This window comes from Equus przewalskii, chromosome 9 (assembly GCF_037783145.1).
Source record: "Equus przewalskii isolate Varuska chromosome 9, EquPr2, whole genome shotgun sequence".
In the NCBI taxonomy this organism is placed as follows: Eukaryota; Metazoa; Chordata; class Mammalia; order Perissodactyla; family Equidae; genus Equus; species Equus przewalskii.
Genome location: NC_091839.1, coordinates 82,153,955 through 82,177,127, shown reverse-complemented (window position 1 = coordinate 82,177,127; position 23,173 = coordinate 82,153,955). Strand labels below are relative to the sequence as shown.

General features: G+C 48.2%; 1 protein-coding gene across 1 annotated transcript; it reads left to right on the top strand.

The window, feature by feature from the left end:
* Positions 1 to 19,841, top strand: IFNGR1 (interferon gamma receptor 1). Its single transcript, XM_070559445.1, has 7 exons — positions 1 to 563; positions 9,559 to 9,673; positions 10,356 to 10,516; positions 12,962 to 13,137; positions 14,870 to 15,059; positions 16,975 to 17,105; positions 18,742 to 19,841. Exons 1-7 carry the CDS (start codon positions 473 to 475, stop codon positions 19,294 to 19,296), a joined length of 1,419 nt encoding a protein of 472 aa, XP_070415546.1. The 5' UTR covers positions 1 to 472; the 3' UTR covers positions 19,297 to 19,841.
* Positions 19,842 to 23,173: the final 3,332 nt, after the last annotated feature.

Here is a 23,173-nt window from a genome sequence, read left to right as displayed (position 1 = left end):
GCCCGGTCCCCGTCCAAGTCCTGCCTCCCTGCCCTGGCCCCGCCTCCCCCCCTTGGCCACGCCCCCGCTATGGCCCCGGTCCCCGCCTGGGCCCTCTTCCCCATCCACGCCCGGCCTCCTGGGCTTAGTCCCGCCTCCTAGCCCTGGCCCCACCTCTCCTCTCTGGCCCCGCCTCCCCACCCACACCCTGTTCCCGTCCAAGGCCTGCCTCCCCGCCCTGGCCCCGCCTCCCCCTTGGCCCCGCCCCTCGCTATGGCCCCGACCCCCGCCTGGGCCCACTTCCCCATCCACGCCCGGCCTCCCGGGCTTAGTCCCGCCTCCTAGCCCTGGCCCCACCTCTCCTCTCTGGCCCCGCCTCCCGCTGGCCCCGCCCCGCCCTGGCCCCGCCTCCCGTTGCGCCTCTGCCAGCGGCGGCGGAAGTGACGCTATCCAGGCCCGCAGTGCCGGCGGCCGCCGCGTCGGGCCGGGCGTCATGGCTCCGCTGCTGGTTCTCCTCCTCGTCGTCCTCCAGCGGGCCGGGAGCCGGGCGGAGATGGGCGCCGCGGATCTGGAGCCGCCCTTGGGTACTGTCGCTTGGCGGGCGCGGCCGGGCGGGACGAGGGAGGGAGCCGCCCGCCAGGAGGCCGGGCCCGCGCCCCCTGACCCCGACCCTCGACCACGACCCCCGACCCCGACCCCGCGTTCCGGGCGCCCAGGCCCCGGCGAGGGCGGGGCGGGCGGTCGTGGCTGCAGCTCCCCTTCCGTCCGCTCCCGTCGTTGCCGCGGCTCGGGCTTCGCTGTTTTGGGGACCGCTGCGCGGCCTCGCCCGCCGCCCGGGGCGGCTCCTGGCGGGAGCGGGTCCTCCGCCGGGCGGGCGCGCGGGCCCCGGTGGCCTCGGGATCGCGTGTCTGCAGACGGACGGGCCTGGCTGAGCGGAGCCAGCCGCCTGCGGGGGTCGGGAGGCCCGGCCGCCCCCACCCTCGCGCGCTCTGCGTCCCGGCCCCCGCCTCGGACCTCCTGGGGAGCTGCTGGCTGGCGTGCTCCCTTCGCCCGGCTCGGCTTTGCTTGCTTTGAAGTGGGGCCGACAAGGACTTAGTCACTCCCCGGGACAGACCTCGCGCCCGGGGTGGGCAGCACAGATGCGAGGCGTGCGGGTCCTGCGCCGAGATCGTGATTCTGTAGCCCGCGGTTGTTGAGTGCGAGGCACTGTTGGGAGCTCTCATCGCATCTCCTTTTCACAGCAGCCCTGTGCAGCAGGCAGTGCTGGTGTCTCCGTTTGTGCATGAGAAGTTGAGGCACAGAGCGATCTGCCCAGCTTGTACGGATCCGCGTACAGGGGCGCTGCCGCTGACGGGGGAGCTCGTCACTTGGGCTCCAGGGTCCAAGTTCTTACCACGCAGCGAACTGCCTCTATTTGGGGCGAGTTAGTCATCCCGAAGGGCAGTTGTCACACACCGTGATAAGAGCTGGGACGTACGTGCCGACTCCTGGCAAGCAGCAGGAGGTGGGTGCCTGGCTGACCGGGGGGGTCAGGAAAGACTTCTCAGAGAAGATGACCCCAGTTGGAGCTGGAGGTGCAGAGAGACCTGTGTGCCCAGAGAACGAGGTGTGAAACAGCACGTCGAGTTAGTGAACTAGTAAGCGTTTTATCGTGGAATATGTGTGTGAGGATCCCAGGGGAGATGAGATAGGTGGAGAGGCAGGAGCCAGTTAGTGAAGTGCTTTATTGTGTGTAGCATCAGAGGATACAGACATCGCTTTGCCTAACTTAGGCAAAAAGAGGAATTTATTGGCTCAGAGAATCCAAGCAAGAGTTAAACAGAATGATAGAGATGCCATCAGGACCCCAGCTTCTCAAACTGCCCAGGCTCCATTTCTTATTACTACCTCTGTGTGTCGACGGCTTTCCCTACTTGGCAGGAGTCATGGATGTTGACAGCTTTTGGGTTTTGACTTCTTGCAGCTTCCTCCATCCTAGCAAAATCCCAAGGGAAGCCTCTGATTTGCCTAGCTTGTGTGGGAAGGACATTGTTGCAGGGAGTTGCAAAAAAAGAGAAAGGATATTCCTGACAGAAGTGCAGGTGCTAGGCCAGCAGAATCGTATGCTCACCATCCCTTGCACGAGTCAGTGGGCAGCCATTGGGTTATTTTAAGAAGAAAAAGGATTTTATGCACGATCAGATGTGCCGTTTAGAAAGACCATTCATCTTACAAAATAGTTTGGTGGTAGGCTCAAAGGAGGGAGGCCAGTCAGTCCGGCAGGAGTCGATGAGAAGTGGCAGTTTAAATGGAGAAGAGAGGACAGCTTGAAGAATGTTTAGAAGGCAGAGTCAGCAGGACTTGGTGACTGGCTGGATGTGGGAAGAGAGGAAGAAGATGACTCAGGTTCCTGGCCTGGGCAGAGCCTTAAACCAGTGCCAGGCCCTCCTTCTGAGCACTGGACCCTCCTGAGCGTGGGGCCCCTGTGACCACCCAATTTGCACATACTTGAAGCTGGCCCTGGGAGTAGATTTGCCTGCCTGCCCCCATAGGAAGATCTACAGTGGCCTCTGTACACCAGCATTTTGTACACACACGTGTCAGCGATCCCCTCCCCCTCATTTCCAGTGCATTTCCGGTACATTTGTCTAGAGTTTTCAGTGCATCTCTCTGATTTTGTTGTGTTCCCATGCTTTTAAAGTTAGTTTAAAATGCAGAATCCAGAGAGTGGGAGGAAAACCCACACGACAACCTGCTTCTGGCTCTTGGTCAGCTTCCCTGTCTCGCCAGTGCCTGGCACTTCCACGAGCAGTGCGTTAACCCTATCAGTGCTGGCTTTGACTGTGCTTTTCGAAGTTCGTCTTAGACAAGGGGACCTGATAGGAACAGGGAAGCAGGCAAGGGAATACACCCAGTCTCCAGGAAATCCAGGTGTTTGAGAATGTACTGTGTTACATTACGGGCTTCCATTAATATTTCTGAAGTGAATTGATGGGGAAAATAAATCCATGTGTGCTAACAGTCTGTAGTGGTTCACTTTTCATACACTTTTATATATGAAGATAGTATGTATTTTTTAAGTGACTCAGTGGCTGTCTGCTTCTGCTCTAGGTGTTATCTGAAGAGCAGACTATACTTTTGCTCAGACGTGGGGCTCTTAGCCCACCTTCTCACTTTCTCAGCGGTACTTTACTCATTCTCTGACTTTAGGATATTGCTCTGAGTATTGTGTACACTCTTCACAATTTTCTTTGGATTCTATTTTTATTTCACAGATTCGAAATACTTAAGACAATGCATTTTGATTATATTTACTGAACAGAGTATTAATAATAATTTTCTTTTTTATTTTATTCTGATTCATGGTTCATATTCACATTGAAAGGTCCGCATTTTGGTTCTAAGTAAAAGAAAACCTAAAGAATTGAAGAGAAAGATAACTCCTTTAAAGAGCTATCTTATAAAATCTGGCAGCACATAGCCATAGTGCATTGTTGTAGGAGCTAGATCAGTAATTAACTGTTCCATTTTAATTTGACAACGAATCAGAATGAGAGTTGAACCAGAATTAAGTGAATTCCTGACAGGAAGGGATCAATTTACTCGTAATTTTCTTATTAAGAGAGAGTCTTTATTTTAGATTATCCCAACACATAGTGATCAGAATGCTATGTCTCCATTTCAGCCGTGTCTGTTCGAGAGAATGGTTTGCTTTAATAGTGTTCCCATTCTGCAGCGGCCATACTGTGACTGTGATAGTATAACTAATCATGCGGAAGTCCTTGAGGATGCTCGTGAAGTCATCAGCAGTCATGTCCAGTTCCTATTTATATGTGGAGGTTATTTTCTCCTTATTTTATTAAACTGTCACAAAAATGATGCTTAAGCAGCTTTTCTTGGTTAAAACCGAGAAAACTTTACAGATTGTCAGGTCTTTTTTTTTTTTTTTTAAAGATTGGCACCTGAGCTAACATCTGTTGCCAGTCGTCCTCCTCATTTTTTTTTCTTCTCCCTAAAGCCTCCAGGGCATAGTTGCATATTCTAGTTGTAGGTCCCTCTGGTTGTGCTATGTGGGACGCCACCTCAGCATGGCTTCATGAATGGTGCCATGTCTGCGCCCAGGATCTGAACCTGTGAACCCTGGGCTGCCCTAGCAGAGCACACGAACTTAACCATTGGGCCTGGGGCCAGCCCTCCAGATTGTCAAGTGTTCAAGTAGCTTCTCTGACCCTTTGTTCTCTTGTTGGTAAAAGAATGTATAATAGTGTTCCCTCCCTCCTGGAATGGCTGTGGGGCGCCACTGAAGGAGGCGAGGCGAAGCCTAGCCCCCAGGTCATCCTGTAGTGATGTTTTCAGCCTATGTTAGCGATGATCATTCATTACTGTGCGTCAGTATTTTAGTAAAGGCATTTTTAAGTATTGTTTATTGTGAGAAATTGTGTTGGCTTTTAAAAAGAACTCTTCCAGATCAGTACGAGGAGTTTAAAATAGGCTCAGCAGCTAGCTCATTCTTGTACCTTTTTCCTGTTTTTCAGATTGAAAAGCCTTCTAGTTTTTTCACTTCCTAAACTATTTCTCAACGTAGAGTGAATTAGTCCAAAAGGGAGTTAGTCTTGAGAAATGACTTCTCTCAGGGACGGGGTGGGTCTGATTCAGTTAGAAGTCATTGGCATGCCAAGCAAACCCAACTGGATGAAATGGAATAAACAGGAGCAAGAATAAAATCCTGCATTTCAAGTCAGAAAAGTGGCTGAGCAGATGTTTATTGGATAAGCCCTAACTTCTTGGTGGTTTGAGTGAAAGATCTGGGGCATTCTAGTTAATTACAAGTTTGGTATAAGCCACTGTTTGATAGGTCCATCTCTTTAAAAAAGAGGAAGAAGAGTATTTCATTCACAAGTGTTTTAGGGGAGAGAGAGTGATAGAACCCGAATAGGTCCCGAGACAGGCAGGAAGGGAAGACGGCAGGGTGCTCGGGGTCTTGACCAGCTCAGGAGCTATTAGGTGGAAGGTAAAATAGACCTGAAATATTTAGGTGTCCTCACCTGAGCCCTTAGTTCTGAAACTGCTTTTCTGAAGGTACAAGAAAATCATAAAAAGAAGTAGAAGGTGGACTGTTTTCCCATTAGTTTCAGAAAGTGATGGATTTGACTCCTTCCAAAGCCCAAAAATAGTGAAATGTGTCAATTAAAAACTTTTATGAACACTTGGAACATGACATGCAAGCATTCTCAAAACATCTTTACTCATCTTAAATGTAGAGAATGCTGCTACTAAGAGAAAAACTTGGAAAGTATTAAGAAAAATAAGCCATTTTATCAGCACTATAAAACCATTCAGGAGGTAGGTTGTGATCAGAAGTATGTTCTGAAAAAAGTGCAAAATCTTGATTTGGTATTTTTCACTTTTTCGTCCGAATTTCTCAGTCTGCAGGCTAGGAAGAAACCTCTGTGAGAGCGCGCATGGCCCGGCATCTTTCCCATGGCGAAGGTTTGAGAGCCTTTTCTGAGAGTTGTTCATTCACAAGGGGGCTGGACGCTATACTTTGGAGCATTTCCTTTTCATTTGTAGTGTCAGATGCCTTGGAATCCCCTAAAACGATTTAATCTTTGCCCCCTTTATCCTACTGTCTGCTTCTCAGTTTGTCCTTCCTGGAGAGAGGTGGGTGAGCAGGTTGTGGAGTGCTGTCTGCAGAGTGGAGCTCAGTTCTGCCGTGGATGTGCACTTCTTTCATACAGTCTGTGTGCTGTTGTGTTAAAATCGGGAAGGACTCCTGTGCCTGTCCCTCGTTCTAGAGGCACAGATGCTTTTGGTGGTCCTGGATGGAGCACAGGTGGCAGTTGGCGCTCCTGTCGCCATGCGTGCAGATGGATCTGGAGGCGTCTGTAGCGGTTTTCTTCCCCCTCCACCACCTTCCTGGCAATTCTTGCAGAGCTGTTCTGGCTGCTGTTACTTGATGGTTTGTGGTGTCCCCGCTGCCCTGTCGAGGCGCGCTGCTTCATGTGTTGCTGATCTTCATTGGTGGTTCCTGTCCCCTCCCTTGCTCTTTTTCATATCCTGTCTTTGCTAGTTTATCATGAGGAAATAGTTGGTTGTAACCAGAAGTCTCCTTTTTTTTCATTGTAATGACAGTGTTAGGAAAAATGCATGCTTCTCTCCTGTGCTTTCGTTAAATCCTCAGCTGCTGGTTGCAGAGGGATTCTGGGAAGCACATCTTCAGAGAGCTGAAGTTTAGTCTGGGCGCTGTGCAGGCATCACGAACCAAACGCCTGAATCTGTTTCCAGAAGCAACATGCGTTACAGAAAACTGCCCACCTGGGCACTTTTAAGAGATGGGGAAATCGGTAAGATTATTTAGTGCATGGATGCTCTAGGAGCTTTCCTTACACTCCGCAGCTAATACTCTCTTGCTGTTTCTGCCCCTATTTTATTGACATATGCAGTAAATTTATTGTGAATAGAAGTTTGCTGAAAGCATTAATTATTTTAATCTGAATATATAACAACTTAAACTGTAGGTTACAAAATTCTGAAACTTAGAAAACTGCTCATGTCTATTTATCGTGTGATTTTGGCAGAGATGAAAAAGGCAAATCTCATAACCACATGGTTTCTCTTTGGCAGCATTCAAACCACAGGTCACATCCTTTGGTGTAAATATTGAAATGTTCTCCTTTAATCTGGTAGTGATTTCTGCTGGCTGTAATCCGTTGAAACCTCTCACTCCTACCACCCGTCTGTCGTGATTGCTTTGAAAGCTATGATTGAAGTCGTCGTCCTAGTCTGGCCATGTCAAGCTTTTCCTTACATTGTGGGAAACATCATTTGATTCATATTAAACACTCGTCTGATGCTGCACAAGGCTACTGTTTGTGGTTTTATATGTATGTATATGTGGTTGATATGTATGATTCAGTAACCTCTTCTTAAATGTAAATGCATTTTATTTGATATTCTAATATATGGATTGACTTCTACCTACCTCTTCCTCAAATACTGGAACTTCAGATTGCGTATACAGAGTTAAAAAGTCATTTCTATTGAGAATAATTTTTTAAAAGAGGCTTAAAAGGAAGTGAAGAACTTGTCATTCTTGGAAACTGGAGGAAGGAGGATCCTTGTCAGTATTAGTAGCATAGTGGCGTGGCGCTTAGCAACACTGTTGCCTTCAGTATCTCGGAAAGTAGAAAACGTGCCTGGTGAGCCGCGTGACCTGGCCAGGAGGTTCCCAAGCCAAGTGTCAAAGGTGCCACGTGGTTTCTTCTCGCTTCTTAGAGTAGAACGCAGGGCTAGAGACAGTAATCAAGGGAAGGACTGTGGAACAAAAAGAAACCAGACCTGATGGTTTGAAAGTTCCCAGCCTTTGGAGAGGACAGATGATGCTAAAATTGAGAAACGGCTTTTGAGGGAAGTTCAGATTCATTATGAGTTTTCTTAGCATCAGGTACCTGTCTTATCTAGTTGCAAAATTGTGTGATTATTATTTGATGTTAATGTTGAATTAAACCTGGGGGAGGGCATGTGCCTTTTATTTCTGCCTCAGCTGTAGATGGTAAGCCATTTGAGACTAGGCTGTTTGATGAAGTTGAGGTGCAGCCATACCCTAGAAAAAGGAGTCCTGATGAGGAAGCCTCAGTTCCCCTGCTGTGCAAGGCCGTGGCGCTCCACCAGAACCGAGAGAAGAGCCAGGCGCCCTCTGGCGGGACCATGCTTCCTGGCTCCCCTGCGAGGAGGCTGCTCAGAGAACCAAAGGCGCCAGCAGCCCCCAGCAGTGCGTCAGAGGAGGGGGCAGAACAGTTGTAGGGGTCTGATCACTGGCTGTGGACAGAGCATGTTTTCAGTGCAGAGTGTTTGAATCTGACACATCCTTCCAGCTTCATGATCTCAAGCTTTTGGTGAATAATATGGAAGTTAGACATTCTGGCAGTAATAAAAGCTATTCATTGAGGGGGAAGCCATGAAATATATTGGTTTATCAAAAACTATTCTGTTTTTAAATTAGTTTTTCCTCCTAAGTAAAAAAGAAATCCTAAAATTATGAGCTTGTAAAGCAGGTTTCTCGACCTTGGACTGCCGAAACGCGGAGAGCTGCCCCGTGCTTTGCAGTCTGTCTAGCAGTGTCCTGGCCTGCAGAGCCCACCACTGCCACTCAGTCCTGAGAACTAAGCATCGTTCCAGACAGTGCCAGATGTCCCCTGGGGGCCAGAAGCACCTCCTGGAGAACCACCTGTATAAATACTCGAGAAGGGCGGAAAATGGCAGTAGAAGCTTGATTGCCCATAAGTCCATATTTTTTACCCAATAACTCTTGATCCATGTTCTGCTTTGAAAGGATAAGTGTTAAATAATTGTAAATTAAAGCAATGTCCTAGTTTGGGTTTGAATGTTGGAATTTTGTTTTGGGAAAAATGTAGGTGTTTCCTTCAACAGTAAGCAAACGTTGCATATGTGGAATTCCCACCTCCCCTGACAGAGGGCTCTCTGAACTAGCTGTCTGGTGGCCTGGCCGGGGAGGGACCCAGACTGCCTGGCATCCACCCAGTGTCCTTCTCAGCGGAGCGGTCCCCGTGATCTCACCATGCGGGGTGCTGTAAAAATGTAAGCGTTCGCCTCAGGGTTTCTCAGGATGAGGCTTGTTTCCGCTGAACGCCACGGCTCCTGACCATGCTGCCGCTCACGCCTTTGTTCCGATTGTCCCAAGTCGTCGTGTCTGATGCGGTGGTCCAGATAGGTAGGCTGGAATAACCTTGAGTTTGGGGTCATGTTGCTGACTCTGCCCCTTCGTGTTCATGAAGAAGGGAAGGAAGGGAGGGAGGGAAAGGAAAGGAGGAGGGGGACGCATGTGTTAGTTTCCCAGGTGGATGACAACCTTCCCCCCATCAGAGCCAGATGGCTCCTTAAAGTAGCTGGGTCATGGCAGGGTCTGAGTGCAGGCTGCTCAAGGGCCTCCTCTGCTCCCTCGTGGGACTCGCGTCTTATCAACAGATGTCTTCTGATGCGGCTTAAAGGAGGGCAGGCAGAGGCAGTGCTGGCGTGTTTTATAAGAAGCGCTGCCCTCCGCAGAGCCGCTCTTGAGGAGGCTGGAGCTATCCAGGGCTCCTGCAGCAGGCATCAGGCTTCAGGCGTCGAGTCCTGGGCACGGAAAGCTGGGAAACACATCAGGTGCAGGCTGAGAGCCGGGGCATTTAGACCGCAGTGGGCTGTCCCAGGCATAGCCACTTCTTCTCTCGACATTGAGTGCAATCTGCGGGATCACATGCAGAAAATTCTAGTGATTAAATGAGTTGAGGATTATTATTACAGTGGGCAGTGCACTTATTTATAAAAAATCCTAAAACGTTTGAGGAATTTATTGCCTCATACTTTGTTTTCCCTTAAGTCACAGTGTTGTTTCAGTAATTTAAAATGAATCAGGACTCTTCTATACATTTTTGAGTAAAATGAATTTTTTAGAAATCTCTTAATTTAAATAATTTTGTTTTCTATTCTAGTGAGTTCTACTTTGCTTCACAATGCATATTTGGCTAACATGGCTTCTTAGAATACTGTTCTTCATGTCCATTTCTTACTCTTGTCCATTGTACCTTTTGAATCCGACAGTGCCGCCGCCCACCCGTGTCAGGATCGAGGCCTACAACGTGAACACCATCTTGTCCTGGGACTACCCGACCGTGCCGCAGGCCCCCGTCTTTACCGCCCAGGTGAAGACCTACGGGTGAGTTCCTCTCTGATCCTCTCCACTCTGCCTCATCCAGGTGCTTGCACCTTCCGTAACTCTGCCTTTCTGTCCGTCGTCCCTCCTTCCCGTGTGGCACAGCTTCCTGAACTGCTTGTGGACTTCCAGAAAGCCAAGGATGCCAATTAGTTCTTTTCAGAATACCTCCTGCCTCTTAGTTCCTCCTGTCAAAGTTGACGCAGAGGGGTGTCACTGACTTCCAGGATTTTAAGGCATGACAAAGACACTTACAGTTCTGTATTAAAAGTCACGTCACCTTACCTTCTGTGGCATATGTGTCATTGCGTAGACAGATTAAAATGTCAAAGAACTTTTTGATGAGGGTTAGGAGTCTTTGTAATGTGTTGGATTCTGTAGTTAAGTAATGATTATCTATGTTAATAGAATCTAGAGTTGTTTAAAGAGCAGATTTTTAAAACTTATGTGTGGAGTGTGGTTCCTACAGGTCTTACATTTTTAATTACGCCTCCTCCTAGCGATGGAATTTGTGGTGCCTCTGCCCAAGGAGGGAGGGCCTCCTGCTGTGTCTGTCTCCCCATCCTGCTCTCATGCGGCTTTTCCCAGCTCTGTGCTGTGCGTGAAGAGCACAGACAGCGATGGCTCAGCTTTGTATGTTAATAATAAACGTATCTTTGTGGTGCTTTATTCCTCTTCATTGTAGGAATGCATGGATTGATGCCTGCAATACCTCTTATCATCGTTGTAACATTTCTTCCAAAATTAATGACCCAACCCGTCCTCTCTGGGCCAGAGTTAAAGCGAGGCTTGGACAAGAAGAATCGGCCTATGCAGACTCAAAAGAGTTTATCCTGTGCCAGCACGGTGAGTAGAACGTATGCACGTCTGCATTTTAAATTTGTAAATACTTACACGTCTTTTATATATATCTGCTTTTATCAGCAGTTGCTAACCATGATCACAATGCCCAAGACGCATTTGGGTGACTTTAGGAGTCCCTGCCCCCTCCGCTCCCCAGCCCGCAGAACAGGGCTGAGCGGCGCCCTCGCTTTGCCCCTCTGAGCCATCCCATTTCCCCTCCGTGTAGGTGGGGTCAGTGCCGTCCCCTCCCCGTCTTCTCTGTCGTTCCTTTCTAAGTCACATTCACGGAGGACTCAGGCGACTGCTCTCGTTCTTCCTCTCTCCTTGAGTCCTCGAGGCCTGTGGGAGTTGTAATGCCCACTGAATACGTTAAAAAACTAGAGTTCTGTCATCTCTTCCTGCCCAGTGAGTTTTGGCTCTTCGCTCTCCCAGCATCTTGTTCCTATGGAATGCCTGGTCTGTTGTCACCTCAGGCTCCAGAACCTTCAGTGCCAGCTCCTCTTCCCTGACCAGCGCCTCCCTCGTGGCTGTCACCCTCATCCACTGGGTGGGAGAAGCGCCTCCCTCGTGGCTGTCACCCTCATCCACTGGGTGGGAGAAGCGCCTCCCTCGTGGCTGTCACCCTCGTTCCACTGGGTGGGAGAAGCGCCTCCCTCGTGGCTGTCACCCTCGTTCCACTGGGTGGGAGAAGCGCCTCCCTCGTGGCTGTCACCCTCGTCCACTGGGTGGGAGAAGCGCCTCCCTCGTGGCTGTCACCCTCGTCCACTGGGTGGGAGAAGCGCCTCCCTCGTGGCTGTCACCCTCGTCCACTGGGTGGGAGAAGCGCCTCCCTCGTGGCTGTCACCCTCGTCCACTGGGTGGGAGAAGCGCCTCCCTCGTGGCTGTCACCCTCGTCCACTGGGTGGGAGAAGCGCCTCCCTCGTGGCTGTCACCCTCGTCCACTGGGTGGGAGAAGCGCCTCCCTCGTGGCTGTCACCCTCATCCACTGGGTGGGAGAAGCGCCTCCCTCGTGGCTGTCACCCTCGTCCACTGGGTGGGAGAAGCGCCTCCCTCGTGGCTGTCACCCTCGTCCACTGGGTGGGAGAAGCGCCTCCCTCGTGGCTGTCACCCTCGTCCACTGGGTGGGAGAAGCGCCTCCCTCGTGGCTGTCACCCTCGTCCACTGGGTGGGAGAAGCGCCTCCCTCGTGGCTGTCACCCTCGTCCACTGGGTGGGAGAAGCGCCTCCCTCGTGGCTGTCACCCTCGTCCACTGGGTGGGAGAAGCGCCTCCCTCGTGGCTGTCACCCTCGTCCACTGGGTGGGAGAAGCGCCTCCCTCGTGGCTGTCACCCTCGTCCACTGGGTGGGAGAAGCGCCTCCCGGCTGTCACCCTCGTCCACTGGGTGGGAGAAGCGCCTCCCTCGTGGCTGTCACCCTCGTCCACTGGGTGGGAGAAGCGCCTCCCTCGTGGCTGTCACCCTCGTCCACTGGGTGGGAGAAGCGCCTCCCTCGTGGCTGTCACCCTCGTCCACTGGGTGGGAGAAGCCTTGGCTCGTGCAGCGCCTCCCTCGCTCGCCCTCTGGCTCCGTGCACTCTGCTCGGCCCGTGCTCCGTGCCGCCACTGCTGTGGGTCTACTCCTGCTTTTTGGGTGCTGCCTGCTTGGTCTCTCTGCAGGCCCTTCCTCCACTTGCCCTTGAAATGGTTTTGTTCCCGAGAGTCCACGTCTCTGTCATCTCATGGCTGTACCATCCACATGTCAGCTTTTTCCCACACAGATTTATCAAGGGCATGCTGTGTGCCCAAAAGTGTGCTGGAACCTGAGGATACACTGCTGAGTAAAAACAGGTCTGCCTGGCACACAGTAGGTGTGACAAATAGATAAATGGTTCGCCAACAGTGTCTCAGACATCGAAGATACATAACAAATATTTGTCGAATGGATGACTATCTAGTTCTGATTTTAACAGTAAGAATTGAATGTATTTAGCAAACTTTTATAGCACCATCATGCCAGACATCCATCGATGTTGGAGATGCAGAGAGTTTTGGTGAGGGTTCAAAGATAACTAAAATGCCTTTTCTGAAATATTTTTTAGAAACCAGGTAGTTTAATCCACAGAACTAAAGATAAAGGAAAAATAATTTAATAGAGCTTCTATTATGTCAAGGTTTTTTACCAAAATTCAGACCAACTATGTTTCTTTAGGACTGGAAATGAATTTAAACTGTTAAGGAGGAGTTTAGATTAGGTAAGGATATGTGTTGCCTGAGATTTATTAAACATTTCTTTGTTAAGGACACTTAGAATATCTTCTAGTTCTTTGTGGAATGATTTAAATGTGGTCCCACTTTAGAACAACAATGACAACAAAAATAGGTTGGTTGATTGGTTTTGGTGGTTTTATGTATTGTCCTATAAATAAGGTTCCAGGGCCAGTATTAATTCTGCTGCTTATCTGTCCCCACCAGGGAAAATTGGACCACCTAAACTGGATATCAGAAAGAAAGACGACCAGATCATTATTGACATATCTCACCCTTTATTTGCTGTAAATGGATTTGACCTGGAAGCCATGTATGATGATGAAAATGCTTGTTACGAATTCGTGTACAAGGTGTATGTGAAAATAAACGGAAGTGGAGAGGTACGTGTTTCTCTTTCATCCTTGTCAAAATGGAAGTTTCTCTCTCGCTAGTGTAAGTTGTTCCTGTGTGCAGGGTAATGAAAGTAGAATGCTTATGTATGTTCAGCCAAGACTCACGGCTCGTAGGTTTTGGTAAGAAAAGAGGAAGACATGAATGCCATCGAAGAGACGTGGTCCTGGAGCCAGTCACCAGCACTGGCCAGTAGACATGTGAAAGTTTTTTTGCCTCATTTAGCAGCATGGCCCTCATCTAGGATTTTAACCTGTGTATCTCCATTTCTCCACTGGTGAGTGGAGGATCATTTTAATCTTTTCTTCCTCATTGGTAGTGATAGAGAATAATGTGAAGCTGTAATCAGAATCATTGCCTTGGAAAGACGAAGCTAACAGTCCTCCCGTGGGGATGTGCTTACATTCTGGCGCTGCTGTGCAGACCACACTTTGATAGGACGTTCTGTCCATCGTCTCCACACCCTGCTGTGCTTTACCTGACATGTTCTTCAAGCATGGGCTCTGCCTCCCAGGCACCAGGAAGGAGCAGCTCCAGCGTCAGTGCCGTGGAGAGACCAAAGTGGGGCGGGGGGTCCCGACAGGCCTCGCTGGGCAGGTTTTGCTGGAGCAGGTCGGGAGGTGAGCTCCAGGGGGGTGTGGGGAGCGTGTCAGGTGAAGGACCTGGGGAGGGCTCACGCACGTGAAAGGCGGCAAGGCCTGGCAGAGTACGGGAGCAGATGAGGTCGATGAGGTCGGAGGGTCCCTCGGGCCACCTGTTGGGGCCTGGCAGGGACTGATTGTATTCTGAAGGAGATGGTGCACCTCTGGGAAGACTAGCCAAAGAGTGATGTCTGATTGAAGCTTTCAGACAGCCCTTAGGCTGCTTGCAGAGCTGTCTTTCTAAATGTGGATCTGCCCTCATTCTTTCACTGCCTGACACCCTGTAGCCGTCCCCCCTCAGCTGTGAGACAGCAGCTCAGTGCTCTTTCAGGGTGCGGCCCACCCGGCCCTGAGGATGTGGCCTCTCCGCATTCCCTCTAGCCTGCTTTAACCCCAGCCGGCCCTGCATGCACCGTGCTCTTTGACCCAAGGCCGTTCTCCACCCTCTGTGGTGGCCAGGTTCTCCTCGTTCTTCAGGCTCCGCTGGCATATCATCTCCCGTCTAGATTCCTTTCAGACGTAGTCGCTGTCCCTCCTTCATTCAGTAGGCCTCCTGCGGTACCCGTTACTCCTGCACTGCTTTCTCATCGTTCACGCTTTCCTGGTTGTTGAGGTCACACTGCCCTGCCTTTGTGTCAGGCCCTAGCACAGGTGACCCACACACTGCGGCTGGTTGAATGAACGATCAGCTCCTAGAGATGCTTCAGTCCCTTCCACGTGTTAGTACCAAGAGATCCTACAGCCTGCGTAAGACTGTTCCTGTTCTTCCTCTAAGATGCTTTTATCTCTCACCAGCTGAGCGTCTAGCACTATAGGAATCGGACTAATGAACAGCTTAGAGTGAACGTTCCTGCCGCTTGACGTGTGAACTTACAGCCCTTGTAAAGAGCGTTTTAGTGGAAACGTAGCGTCATGCTCTGTTGAAGTAACAGATGGACTTATTATTTGATCCCACTGCTATTTGCAGACTTGCTCAGCATCCATCACATACATGTTTTCTTCAGGTGTGTGACCAGGGTAGATAGGGTGATTTTTTTGCAGATTAGAAGGAGCCATGCATTTTCATTGTTCTCCCTTACAGAGCATGGAGAGAGTGTATGAATGCAGAGACGAGGACTGCAATGAGACCCACTGCCGCCTCGGCATCCCAGCGTCCTCCCTGAACTCTCAGTGCTGCGCTGCAGCAGAGGGAGTCTCGGAACGATGGGAGTTCACAACTGACAAGTCCGAAGAACTCTGCCTGACCGTTTTCGATGATGGCAGCCCAGAAGGTAAGTTCCTGCCGTTTTTTCCTAAAAGTAAGGAGTGAGAACTAAAATAGGGAAAGTGAAAAGAGGCAATTTCAATAAATCTCTGCTCTTTTAAAAATATTCAATGGTTCCATTCCTCAAAGAAGTTCAAAATTAAAAATAAGGCCATTTCTCAGGCATTTAAAGATACGAAACGACCAATGCAGAAAGCCATGCTGTGACCTTTTGACCCAGGAAGAAAGAAATATAACAAAACATGTAAAATTCTGTTCATAAATGTCTGCATTTTAGGGTTATGCATAATAATATGTCAGTTTATTACTTCAACGTAGCGAGATGTTATGTAACCGTTAAAATGCTCTTTATGGGGACAGTAAGTTTAAAAACAGGTTAGCAGGAAAGTTCATTGACATGTGTGACATGCTCTGGAAATTAGCATCCAAAACTAAATACAGATTGGTTTAAATAATGGGTTATGTGTCATTTTTATAGCATTTTAAAATCATTATTTTTATTAGTTCATCTTTTTTTTCTGTGTGTGGGGGATACATATAATAGAACTTTAGAATTTCCATTCTCAAGTGACAGGTACCTTAATAAAAATTTGGGCCTTTCTTTGCAGTTATGAAATTTAAATGTTCCTTAAAGATAGTTCATAAAATATAAAAGCCAGAAGAAAACAAAAATTATCTGTAGTCTTACCATCCAAACAAGTACCCAGTTATAGTGTGGTGTTTTTTTTCCATCCTGTTTTTCTCTTTTTCTCCATAGCCATGATCATATTGTATAGTGTATATGATTTTGTGTATGTACAATCTTATATTAATCTTATAAATATTTTTCTATTTTACTTGACGTACTTTGTTGATAGTATTTTTTAATGTCTGTAGACTTATTTCGTCATGTAGATTATATTCTATTTAGTGTTCCCCAATTTTTGGACTTTCAGATTATTTATAGCTTTTCTCTATGGTAAGTCACCCTGTGTGTTTACAAATCTTTTCTGATAGGATGTTTTAAGAATATATTTCCTAGGTTAAAAAATGTACAGAAATATGACACATATGTGTTTTTGTAGAATGGAAATCTAGGCTTGTAAAGTCAGATGAAACACCTGACATTTAATAGTGATGACCTGCCGGCTGTTATGTGAGCGTTTCAGTAAGTGCCGTAAAGTCATGCACTGCGTTTGGTGCCAGCTTGCATTATGCTGTTTTGAAAAATAAAATCCTAGTTAATCCACAAAATTTCAAATAATGCAAATGCCCCAGATTTATTATTTTTGTTTTAGAAAGCCTAAATCATAAACCGGGCTGGTGTGGTGGCCACGTGGTACACCACTGTGCTGGCCACGGTCATGCTGCCCACCTGCACAGTGCTTCTGGACACAGCACTGGGTTAGTTATGTAGTGATTTCATCTTTTACTCTTGTCATCATTTAATTTTCTTCGCATCCTGTAACGGGGGATACGAGCATGCATTTAGTAGTAACTTCCAGAGTTACTGTACCAAAGAAGTAACTTTGGAGTAGAAATTAAAGGTAATAAAATGCCGTGAAAGAGACCAGACACCACCATGGTATGTAGAGTCCTGTTAATTTGGAAGAGAAGACTACTGAAAAAATACTGAAGGGGCCGGCCCCACGGCCGAGTAGTTCATGCACTCCGCTTCAGCGGCCCAGGGTTCCTGGGCGCAGACCTGCACACCACTCATCAGGCCACACTGAGGCGGCGTCCCGCATAGAGGAACTAGAAGGACATACAACTAGGATGTACAGCTACGTACTGGGGCTTTGAGGAGGAGAAGAGAAAGAAACTGACCACATGCAGGGCCTGGCGTGTCAGTTTACTGAAGCGTAGCACTCAGACTTTGTACTGTGTGATGGGTGTGCCACCGCTCCATCCGAATTCTGATTTGTTATTTCCCCCGTTTTTAGGTTCGGTTTGGATTCCAGTTGTTGCTGCTTTCCTACTCTTTCTAGTCATTCTGCTGGTTGCGTGTTGTTATTGTCGCATTAAGACGAAGAATCTGTTTAAGAGAAGAAACAACCCTTTACCCAGTTCCTTGGTAACGTATTTAAATATTTTTCTGTAATTATGTACACTAAAAGGTTAATTTGAACCTTTGTGAGCGTTTCCTGCATTTTTCTTTGTGAAGTAGAATGATGTTCAGCAGCATGTCACCTACCATAAATTACTCAGTCCATCACATCCAAAACCACATAATTCTTACGACACACCAGGTACTTTTTTATGCACGGGGTAAAAGCACAGTTAGAAGAGTCTGTTAAAGAGCCTGAAGTCTACTGGGAGAAATAGATAAGTGTTCCGTGAATGGCTGTGCAGCGTGATAAATTCAAAGATGGAGGTTAGGTACATACCAGTGGGACTTGTGCACCTTGCAGGTTGGGGTGGTTTGGCTTCACAGAGGCGGCGATGCTAGAGCAGTCCTGAGGTGCAGGCAGGGGTTGTCCAGGCCCTCAGGGACAGTCTGTGCTGAGGCCCAGCATCAAGAAAGCGTGGCTTCTGAAAACCTGCAAGTACAGACACACTTCCTTATGGTTGGAGTGTAGAAGGAAGGACAGCCAAGAGTGAGACTGAACTCCAAGTTTGAGGTTCTAGTGTCTGACATTGAAAAGCCTTTGTACGATGAAGAGAACTTTAAAGGTAACCGAATTAAAGGTAACTATTTGAACCAAATAGGACAGAAATAATATCAGTGATATGCAAAGGGCACATTTAAATTTGTTATGAAAACACTGCCTTTAAGGAAAGTGGACAAGAGCTATCAACAGTGGACAATTCACACATGGTATAATATTTATCATTCTGATAATTAAGCACAAAGCAACCTTGCAGTGTGCCACTTTACAGCCCCTGGAGGAGGGGGAGTCAGCCTGCATGTCCAGTGGGACCCGTGAGGGTGGAACTCTTACACCCCCTAGAGGAGGGGGAATCAGCCTGCATGTCCAGTGGGACCCGTGGGGGTCGAACTGGTAGATGCTGGTGAAAGTAATGGAGCCCAGGTGGAAGATAAGCATGCGGTGGGGTACAGTGTGGAGTGGGGTGCACTCTGGGGGGTGCCATGAACATTTCATACCGTTTGACTTAGTAATTCCACTCTTAGTAACTTATGCTAAAAATATAATTTCATAAGTAAAAAGATGTATAAAAAAATTCACTTCAGCATGTCCTGCAAATAGTAAAAATTGGAAACACTTTAACAGCTACTGTTAGAGAAGGTATTTAATCATCAGTATAAAGAAATTATCTGAGCCAATACAATTATAACAAAAATGATGATTTATGAAGATAAATGGTGAAAATATATAAAATAAGTAGGTGTCATCCCTTCACACATGTAACACGCAGACATGTGGAAGGTAATGCACGAATAGCAACGTTTATTTGTGAGATAGTGGGTAACTTTTTAAAAATCCTAAAAACTTGTTTTCATTCTTAACGTGGTATATTTTCTTGAAAGAAGGAGAAGGCCCACCAGGCTCTGTCGTAGAGCTGCCCTAACTCTGCCATTAGTGGTACATTTTCTTAGAAGCAGGAGAAGGCCCACCAGGCTCTGCTGCCCTAACTCTGCCATGAGTGGTGTGTCTAGTTGTCCATCACCCGTAGACCATTTGTTTTTGACGCTAAGTACTTCAGTTTAATAATTTATTGTTTTTATTCACTGGTTTCTTTTCCCTTAGCTGTCTGTGGTAAGAAGTGCCTCTTCAGAGCCAGACTCTGAATCAAAGCATATATCGCCTGTCACCTACCAGCCAATTGTCCCGGAGAACGATCACCTGTCTTCAGCAGCGGTGTCAGGGACGCAGGCTGAAGACAGTCCCAGAGGAGGACACAGAGCAGAGCTTTCCAGGGAGACAGACGTGCTGACCACTGAGGGGGCTCTTTCTGACGTGGCCCCAGGTAGGCCTCTGACCCCAGTAAGGAGAGAGAGCTCTGTCCACTCAGGCAGTAACCAGTCTGAACCCTGCAGTGTTCTCTTAAACTCCTATCATTCCAGAAATGGCTCTGACAGTGGCGTTGTGGAGTCAGACAGCTTCTTATCTGACTCAGAGTTCCCCCCAAACAATAAGACTGAAATAAAGACAGAAGGACCGGAGTCCACAACTCTGAGAAACACTGCCGTCTCCTTTGGTTACGATAAGCCGCACGTGTTGGTGGACCTGCTTGTGGACGAAGGTGGGAAGGAGTCCCTGATCGGCTACAGACTGACAGCTGACTCCCAGGAGTTCTCCTGAGCTCAGCCGAGGGGCCCGGCCCTGAAGGAAGGGCTCTGCCTGAGCAGTTCTTCCTGAACGGCTTTGAGTTTGTGAAAAGATCTGATTTCTGGAATTGTGTCAATATTAACCACATGGAATGTCTGGTTCAGATCAAAATGTGAACTGCCTGTTGAACTTGGTCGCATTTGGTCTGAAAACAGCAAACCAGTTTCAAAACCTGTCTTAGGAAAACAAGCGACATCAGCACCTGGGAGCCTTTCTCCCGGCACGGCCAGCTGTGACAGTGGCACTCGCTGCCACCCTCTTCCTGCGACAGCGGTGGCATCTGTGGCGGATGTTTCTTCTCTGCGCCTCCGTGTGGGATTTGGTTTGGAAGTTTGTGTAGATAGTACTTTTAAATACCTGCTTTTGGAAGAAATCCTGGAAGCTTTTCAAAACTGGCATTTAAAATCAGATTTGAGCCAGTGGAATTAATAGAGGGTGTAAATAGAGACGTGCATGTGTCTTCCAGGAGCATTGCACGTTGCCTGTAGAAAGTTTTAAATAAAACATTTTTAAAATTCGTTTCTGTATTAATTTATTCAAGCACTTAGGGAGTTAGTTAACTAAATATTTTTTATCCATTTGCTTGTTTCCATGCATTAGTGCTGTAGGGTTTCTTTTCTAATTATTCATGTCTGATCTTTAAAACGGTCCTAAAAATCTGAGTTTTGAAAGTGGCCCCTTTACGTCATATTTCAGTATTTAGCACCCAATGTGCAGAACACTGCTCCAGGCAGTTTGGGGCACGTTCATCTGTGGAGCGTGGGCTGGGGGGTCTCCAGCATAAGGATGGTGGTCACAGCCCCGGGAGTGGGTGAGGGGCCTGCAGTGCGTGGGTGAAGAGTTCGCATCCGTGTGACGCGAGGAGTTCTTGGGAGTCACTCAGAATAGGAATTCAAGACTCATGAGTTGATTGACCAAAAATATTTTTAAATACAACTTACGTGACTGAGTTAACCATGGAAAAATATTTCTACTGACTTCAAAGTGCAAATTAAAATGAGGTGTTATTTTATTGGTGGAAAAAAAATGTAGTAGTAAATCCTGTCGCAATTTCAGTGAAACTAGAATACTCCACTTATTTGGGGGATAAAGTCTCATAAACTGCTTTTTCAGCTGATAAATGGCTACATAGCACATTCCATAAAAATACATATCCTTTACAGAATTTAATCTATATTGTAGGAAAATTATAAAAAGTCCTTAAGACAAATGAAAAATGCAGACATTAGAATGGGAAAAAGCAAAAATATGAAAATAATTTAGCCACGGTAGTAGTTGTTGCCATCATAAGGGGCTGGACTTATGTGTCCCGCCAAATGTGAGCCAAGCCCTGGCTTTGTGCATAACCCAGTTGATGCCAGCTGGTAGTAGCCTTCAACCTCTGCCAGGCTTCCGGGGAAAGCAGTTGAGTGCTTTCATTTGCATTTCTTTAACAATTAGTAAAGTTGAGCATATTTTATATATTGAGTATTTGTACTTCTGTGACTTGACTCATCTTGTCCTTTCTCCATTTCTTTCTGGGCTGTTTGTTTTACTGACTGTATCCTTTGTCTGCCACGAGTTATGTACTTATTTTATAATTTCTTTCCTTTTCACTAAGTCTCTTACCACAGATGCTTAAAATGTTTATAAAGTCAAATTTATTCATCATTTCCTTCCATTCTTAAAATCCCCTTCCCTTTCTTAAGAAGATATCAATTTTCACCCACTCTTTCTTCTACTATTTGGGGTCCTTGTTAGTTTCGTTTCCGCATCTAATCCTTGTGTCCACCTAGATGTTCTTGTAAAGGGAGCAAGGCATGGATGCAGCTTCACTGAGTCTTACGGCTACCGTCACACGTGACCGCAACCCTGGGTGGCTCACACAACGTCCGTTTATTCCCTCCGTTCAGAGGTGGCTAGGTTCCGTCTGGAGGCTTGTGGGGAGCCTCTCCTCCTCTTCCCAGTCTTGGGTGGTTATTGGCAGTTCCTGGCGTTCCTTGACTCCAGCTGCATGGTTCCAGTCTCTGCCTCTGTTGTCACATGGCCTCCTTCCTATGCGTCTCTGCGTCCACATCTGTCTATAAGGACGCTGGTCGTTGGCCTAGGGCCCACACTAATCCAGCATGACTCCATCATAATTTGGTTAGATCTGCAGACACTGTTTCCAAATAGGCCACGTTCCTAGGGACTAGGGGTTAGGACTGCAACGTGTCTTTCTGGGACAAGCTCAACCCAATTTATTTCTCCCTGATAAATTGGTCGGTTGCCCTGCTACTATTTAATAAATCATCCAACTGTTTTTCTCTGCTGATTCCAAATGTCAAATTCATCACATGCCAAATTCTCAGTACTCCTGGGATTGTTTCATTGTTCTGAATTTTCTTGTGTCCCTATCGCTGTTCTAATTACAGATGTTATTTGTTGTTCGTGACAAGGTGTCAATTCTGACTCCTAGCGCCCCTGTGGACAGCAGAGGGAACCCTGCCCCGTCTTTTCACACCATCCTCTCCCCTACTGGCGCTGTATTAGACCGTGCTGAGGCCAAGAACGGCGTGTTGCACATGGGAGTACATGTGAGGTTGGTGAGGATCAAGGCTGTCCCAGCAAAAGAAGTCCAAGGCGTCCTGCCATACATACCGATCCATGTCATCCTCCGGGAAGCATAGGACATACTGACCTGATCCGACCTGATTCCTATCCAAAGTTATAGGACCACCCAATAACCAGTCCCCACCTGTATTGATACCATTTTAACGAATTTTTCATGATCTTTCTTTTGTCTTGTAAAGAGATAACTCCATACCTATGCCTTAAATTTAGCCCTCCCCTCAACCCATTGCAGCTCTTCCTGCCCATGGGTCCTGTCCCCATGCTCCAGCTCTTACTGCCCATGGGTCCTGTCCCCATGCTCCAGCTCTTACTGCCCATGGGTCCTGTCCCCATGCTCCAGCTCTTACTGCCCATGGGTCCTGTCCCCATGCTCCAGCTCTTACTGCCCATGAGTCCTGTCCCCATGCCTGTAGCTCTTCCTGCCCATGGGTCCTGTCCCCATGCCTGTAGCTCTTCCTGCCCATGGGTCCTGTCCCCATGCCTGTAGCTCTTCCTGTCCATGGGTCCTGTCCCCATGCTCCAGCTCTTCCTGCCCATGGGTCCTGTCCCCATGCCTGTAGCTCTTCCTGCCCATGGGTCCTGTCCCCATGCCTGCAGCTCTTCTTGGCCCATGAGTCCTGTCCCCATGCCTGCAGCTCTTCCTGCCCATGGGTCCTGTCCCCATGCCTGCAGCTCTTCCTGCCCATGAGTCCTGTCCCCATGCCTGCAGCTCTTCCTGCCCATGGGTCCTGTCCCCATGCCTGCAGCTCTTACTGCCCATGGGTCCTGTCCCCATGCTCCAGCTCTTCCTGCCCATGGGTCCTGTCCCCATGCTCCAGCTCTTACTGCCCATGGGTCCTGTCCCCATGCTCCAGCTCTTACTGCCCATGAGTCCTGTCCCCATGCCTGTAGCTCTTTTTTTTTTTTAAAGATTTTATTTTTTCATTTTTCTCCCCAAAGCCCCCCGGTACATAGTTGTGTATTCTTCGTTGTGGGTTCTTCTAGTTGTGGCATGTGGGACGCTGCCTCAGCGTGGTCTGATGAGCAGTGCCATGTCCGCGCCCAGGATTCGAACTAACGAAACACTGGGCCGCCTGCAGCAGAGCGCGCGAACTTAACCACTCGGCCACGGGGCCAGCCCCCCATGCCTGTAGCTCTTACTGCCCATGGGTCCTGTCCCCATGCTCCAGCTCTTCACTGCCCATGGGTCCTGTCCCCCTCCTATTCCATGCTATTCTCTGAATAAAAGAGCACTACTACCAGACTTTGAGGGTCCAAG